This window comes from Myotis davidii, unplaced genomic scaffold (assembly GCF_000327345.1).
Source record: "Myotis davidii unplaced genomic scaffold, ASM32734v1 scaffold370, whole genome shotgun sequence".
In the NCBI taxonomy this organism is placed as follows: domain Eukaryota; kingdom Metazoa; phylum Chordata; class Mammalia; order Chiroptera; family Vespertilionidae; genus Myotis; species Myotis davidii.
This window is the reverse complement of record NW_006288615.1, coordinates 89,752-92,157: the sequence shown is the minus strand read 5'-3', so window position 1 is coordinate 92,157 and position 2,406 is coordinate 89,752. Positions and strand designations below refer to the sequence as shown.

At 35.8% G+C, this 2,406-nt stretch overlaps 1 protein-coding gene across 17 annotated transcripts in view; it reads right to left on the bottom strand.

The window, feature by feature from the left end:
- AGFG1 (ArfGAP with FG repeats 1) overlaps positions 1-2,406 on the bottom strand; it is a 67,550-nt gene that overhangs the window by 33,643 nt on the left and 31,501 nt on the right. For 5 of the 17 annotated variants that reach the window (XM_015561828.1, XM_015561829.1, XM_015561834.1 and 2 more), the window contains exon 2: positions 1,867-2,070. The exons of 8 other annotated variants lie outside the window; for them this stretch is intronic. In XM_015561828.1, the coding sequence (XP_015417314.1) occupies positions 1,867-2,001 (135 nt within the window). In that variant the 5' untranslated portion in view covers positions 2,002-2,070. Of the gene's footprint in view, positions 1-1,449; positions 1,615-1,866; positions 2,071-2,406 lie in introns of those variants that run through there. 4 more of the 17 variants (XM_015561831.1, XM_015561833.1, XM_015561830.1 and 1 more) reach the window with 4 other exon arrangements.

Genomic DNA, 2,406 nt, shown 5'->3' with positions numbered 1-2,406 from the left:
GACCCAACTAGAAGCCAGGAGGCAAGAAAGCCCATTTGTGTACTCAGACAAACTAGCTGTCTGGAGCCAGAGCTGGTAAAGATTCCAGCTGGAAGAGCAGATGAAAAGTATTCCAACACAGCACCCAAATCATAATAAATATATGCAGTGCAAATAATTTAACAAACTCAATTAGTAACACCAAAAACAGGAAATTATCTTACCAATTCTCAATTACTCATATATAAAAAGATAAGAAAACTGTTATATCAGGTTTGAGAAGGAAAATAGATAAGGGTAGTGATAATACAGCTTTGTAATCAATCCTCTCAGGGACAGCAAAATAGAGCAGAAAATTGCTGGAATGGATATTTCATTTATTCAGGCACTTATTTTCATAAAAAGTATACAAAGAATAAAATATGTGAAATGACTGCTTGCAACCTTTAGGTAGAAAGATATAAAAATATGGAAAGGACAGAAAGATGCTCTGAAATTAGAAAATCTTTTTTCATTAAGCCAATCTATATACATCCAACTAGATTTCAGACTCTTACTGTCCTTTCTCTCCTTAATGGAATGATGGAGGATTACTGCCTCCTCCTGTATGTACGATATAATTACACCATTTCATAATACTGCCCACAAAATACAGAAATAATTGGACACTTGAAGAACTGAATAATTCATGAACAAGTAGCTAATATCCACATTTTGAAGAGAGAAAGAAAAAAGGAATAGAAATAAATATTAACAAATGGGAAATACCATTAAAGGCTCCCTGGAGAGCTACCATGAATTTATACACAATTCTACAATCAACATATTATTTTGCACTAAAAGGAAGAAACAATTTTTGCCTTAAATTTTTTTCCAAAAAAAAATCCAGTCAGAAAAATATCTCAAATACCTTTATCAAACATATGTCATGATTCAAGTTAAATATACTAGAAAAATAAGTCCATTGTTAACATTTGCTATACTCATCCCGCCTATATTTGCAGGACTATCCTATTAGTTCTAGACCACTAACTGATAGGTATTTCTCAGTAGACTATCTGAAGAATATATACTCATTATATGCTTGCAGAAACAAAACCACTATCCACGTGACTTATGCAGGAGAAAGCTCTAGTCAGTCCTGCCATTTATATACATCATTTTAGGTGTGTTTTATGTGCCTAGGAAATGGCTCTGACTCCTGTCAACTCTATGAATGAGTGATGCCCACAATGTCCTATTCTCAAAAATCCCGCTCAGCTCCTGTGGACTCATGCCTCTGATTTCTTTTACAGAGTCAATCCATCTCATATTTGGTCTTCCCCTTTTCCTGCCACCTTCTACTTTTCCCGCACTATTGTCTTTTCCAAAGAATCCTGCCTTCTCATGATGTGCTAGAACTAGGACAGCTTCAGTTTTGTCATTTTTTGCCTCCAGTGATGTTTAGGCTTAATTTGCTCTAGGACCCACCTGTTTGTCATTTTCTGGCAGTCCAAAGTATCCATAGAGTGCTCCTCCAAAACCATATTTCAAATGAATCTTTTTTTTTCTATCAGTCTTCTCCATCATCCAGCTTTTGTATCCATATAGAAACTGGAAATCTTTTTAGGACTGTGAAGGGGATCAAAGTTTTGCCTTTTGGGATACTGATTTTAAGCTAGTTAGTACGAAACAAAGACTCAGAAAAAACCGTTGACTCTCCTTACCTGACAAAAAGAATTTAGAAAGAAAAACCTGGGGGCCTCTCCTTTGCATTACACTATAAACTCAATAGGGAAGACAGGAAGAAATCAGGCAAGGGTCTATCTTTGGACTTCCCTCTGTGTCCCACTGTTTCTGGGTGGCTCAGCAAGAATTTGTTTACCATGTTTGCTCTTTCTCCTTTACCTGTGAATTGCATACTTTCCCTTTGAAATCCCAGACCTTTGTCCCCTTCCACTCCTTAGTCCAGAATGGCATATGAACCTTAATTGTCCACTGGGTTTCAGGTCTCATATTCTTATGCCACCCCTGCATGAACATCCATAATAAATCTTAGACATTTTCTCCTGTTAATTTGTCTGATTTGATTATCAGCCCAGTCAGAAGAACCTAAAAAGATGGGAGGAAAATTGTTTTTTTCATTCCACAACTATATGGTATATTCCATCTTAAAATGTGGTTTTATAAAAATGTACTTGCAAGAACTAGAACTTATGAGTCACTGAAAACAGGCTATATGTGCAGATCATTAATACACTAGAGCCTTTGTGAACCAGAAACAAGAATGGATACATGAAGGATTATCAGACTTATGAAATATCAAATCCAATTTATTTAATCCAGTGTTTGTATTTTTCAATTTAAGCACAAACTACCTTACAATGGCTTCCTCATTAGCATAAGAATCAAATTATTCATCACAGCCAATTTGGGCCCCACAGGATT